Consider the following 3,350-nt stretch of genomic DNA (forward strand, 5'->3'; position numbering starts at 1 on the left):
AAACTTTCGATAATGTGTCTATACCGAAAGTTATAGGGTCAAAATCGAGAATTTTTACTCTCGTTTTTTACCCCTTTTTCACCCGTGCTAGTTGTCATGTCTCATTTTGGATTGGATTAAGGTGTTTCTTAATCTAGATAATAATGAATAGAAATGAGTCAAGTATGTATACAGTTTCTCCTTTTAAAGTAAATAAATAATATAGTTTAAATACAAATATTTTATTTAGTTTATTTGTTAAAAGATGAGAACAGTACTATTCTTGTACCTATCTAGAATATCTAGAATTCCGAATTATAATTATTATAAGATTTTTTTATAATAATATACATGACCCACTCCAAAAAAATATATATATAACTTGTAAGCACAGATAGCTAGAAGTGTACACTTAAGTCGAGAGAAAAAGAGAGAGATAGAGATGAGTAAAGAGGAAATGGAGGTTGCTCGTCCAAGTGTAGAATATCATGCTACAGTTTGGGGAGATTATTTTCTTAAATATGCTTCCAATGATTCAACGGTAAGAAATTTATTTTCATCAAAAAGAGTGAAATGTAGGGTTGATGAAATTTAAGGATTTAACGTCAAAGATTTTTCTTCTGCAGAAAAGCAAAAATATCACTGAGATGGAGCTTAAAATTCACGGAGACTTTAAAGAGGAAGTAAAGAAAAAAATGATTACAATAACTAATCTTTCCGAAAAAATAAACTTTATTGATGCAATCGAACGCCTAGGAATAGGTTATCAATTTGAAAGTGAGATTGAAGATGCGATTCACCGTATCTATGATATTTCATCTCATGATGGTCATCTTTGCAACGATAATCTTCATACTTGCGCGGTTCGATTTCGATTACTTAGACAACATGGGTATAATATTTCAGGTGGTTCATTCTCCTTTATCTCATTCTTTCTTGTCTTGTTGTTTGATTAAAACCAGAAACATGTTATGTTCTAAATATATAGAAGCTTGTTCATTAGAGAATTTTTTAAATAATTTATGGATTATTTAAAAAATATTAGTTGGTGATGATTTCGAAAAAATAGTGATGTTTTTTGGTAAAAAAAACTTAATAAATATAAATATATAATGATATATTTGAAAAAAATTATTTTAGTATTTAATTAATTAGTTGAGTTATATTATTAAAATAGGATGTTTTTTTTTAGTATGTTGGAATTGTTTAAAAAATCTCAAACACACGGAGAAAGACAATTTATGATAAATATGGTGCCCACTTAACAAATTAATAGTTTAATATTTTGTTTGCTTTCCTATTATTTTACAGGAGAAATATTCAAAAAATTCATGGACAAGAAAGGAGAATTCAATGCAACAATAAGAAATGACATCAAGGGGATGTTAAGCTTGCATGAGGCTGGACATTTAAGGCTGAGGGGAGAAGAAATATTGGAGAAAGCACAAAATTTTACTACAAGTGAATTGGAGGCTATATTGCATGATAATCTCATTAATGAGTCCAACCTTATGCAACAAATAACTTATGTTCTCGACCAATCCTTGCACAAGGGATTTATAAGGATAGAGGCATATAATTACTTCAAATTCTATCAAAATGATGAATCTCATGACGAGAGACTGTTGGAGTTTGCAAAACTTGATTTCAACATTTTGCAAAATATGCATCAAACAGAGATTGTTGAACTCACAAGGTTTGAAAAAAATCATGTCAATTTAAAAATTATTAAAAAAAACTAGCAAATAAACTAAGACTGAGGTATATTGTTGTTGTTTTGCAGATGGTGGAAACATTCTGAAATGACGAAGAAATTTCCCTTTACGAGGGATAGGCTGGTGGAGAGTTATTTATGGGCTAGCTCAATTTATTTTGAGCCTCAATATATATTTGGTAGAAATATATTTACTAAGTTAGTTCTCTTGTTGACGATAATGGATGATATTTACGATGCTTATGCTAATTGGGACGAACTTGTGCTAATCACCGATATGATTAATAGGTAATTATGAATTATTTTATGAAAATAAAATTTTATTGATAAATAAGTATGTAGAAAATATATAAAATAAAATGAAAACATCATTCTTTTTTAAAAGGAACAGTATAATTCTTATGTATACATAATTGTGATGTGAGCATGTTTTATCTTTGAAGAATAATTTAATTAATTTTAGATTTAAAATCAAATATTATACAGGTGGTCAGAAAATGACTTTACTCGGTTACCAGATTACATGAGATATTTGTATGAAGTATTTGAGGAATATTATGACTGGTTGGAGAAGGAAAGTGCCCAACGAGGACTTTTCTATGGCGTCCAACATTTAAAAAAAATGGTAATATTTATTAATTTCACTAAATCTTTTGAATTTTTCTTATGAAATACATCTTAGACATAAAACTAATTATAACTAAGATTTTCAACTCTTAATATAACAGGTAAAGGTTTTGGCAAATGCATACTTCGAAGAGGCAAGATGGGCTCAAGAAGGTTATACACCTACTATAGAAGAATACATGAATTGTGCAGGATTGATTACTTCTGGTTGTCGGATTCTCACCATTATTTCTTTTATTGGAATGGATCCAATTTTAGCAACTAAAGAGGCTTTTGATTGGGTGATCAACAATCCACCCATCATCAAAGCCGCTGGATTTATTATGAGATTATCCGATGATATTGTTGGATTTAAGGTAACCATTAATCAACTTATATATCTATTGCGATTTCTCATTATTTGCTGGGTCAACTTTAGAATGTTATATAAAAATGTTAAATTGATAACAGTTTGAGCAACAAAGAAAGCATGTGGCATCTGCAGTACAATGTTATGTGAGAGAGCATGATGTGTTGGAGGAAATAGCGATACATGAGTTAAGAAAAGAAGTGATTGATGAATGGAAAGATATCAATTATGAATTGATTCATGAAACTCAGATCCCATTGGCCTTACTTAGTCGTGTCGTTAATCTAGCACGAATCGTGAATGTGCTTTATAAGGAAGAAGACGGGTTCACACATTCTAATAGTAAAATAAAAGACACCATTGCTTCTTTGTTCGTTAATCATGTTGGCTGATAAATGTTTCATCTATATAGTGAGCTTCACTGCTTTGTGTTGAATCACTACTTTAAAACTTATACGGATGCATAATTTCCAATATTATGACACGTGTAAGTGTCTAAATAATGTGAACCAAGGTTCATTTTGTTTTTATGTATGAGTGATTGTATTGTTATCATAAGTGTTTTATGTGTGCTAATAAGTTGTTATTTGGAGTATTTTAAGAGTGATATTGTTGATATTATGAATATTTTATGAGTGATAGTGTGACTATTTTGAGCTATGTATGGCCCTACGGATGTGA

General features: G+C 29.8%; 1 protein-coding gene across 1 annotated transcript; it reads left to right on the forward strand.

Annotated features, from left to right (window-relative positions):
- The first annotated feature begins 421 nt into the window (after window positions 1-421).
- LOC124934761 (sesquiterpene synthase 2-like) lies at window positions 422-3,061 on the forward strand. Its single transcript, XM_047475271.1, has 7 exons — window positions 422-520; window positions 606-885; window positions 1,291-1,675; window positions 1,763-1,981; window positions 2,180-2,318; window positions 2,422-2,676; window positions 2,771-3,061. Exons 1-7 carry the CDS (start codon window positions 422-424, stop codon window positions 3,059-3,061), a joined length of 1,668 nt encoding a protein of 555 aa, XP_047331227.1.
- The last annotated feature ends 289 nt before the right edge of the window (window positions 3,062-3,350 follow it).

The sequence above is a fragment of the Impatiens glandulifera genome, chromosome 1, assembly GCF_907164915.1.
Source record: "Impatiens glandulifera chromosome 1, dImpGla2.1, whole genome shotgun sequence".
Classification (NCBI taxonomy): Eukaryota; Viridiplantae; Streptophyta; class Magnoliopsida; order Ericales; family Balsaminaceae; genus Impatiens; species Impatiens glandulifera.

What these genes read in the sequence shown, in the direction of transcription:
- LOC124934761 (XM_047475271.1), top strand. Translation starts at nt 422, where the DNA reads ATGAGTAAAGAGGAAATGGAGGTTGCTCGTCCAAGTGTAGAATATCAT. An exon ending in ACATGGGTATAATATTTCAG is followed by an intron (nt 886 to 1,290) that starts GTGGTTCATTCT and finishes ATTATTTTACAG; the next exon opens with GAGAAATATTCAAAAAATTC. An exon ending in GAGATTGTTGAACTCACAAG is followed by an intron (nt 1,676 to 1,762) that starts GTTTGAAAAAAA and finishes GTTGTTTTGCAG; the next exon opens with ATGGTGGAAACATTCTGAAA.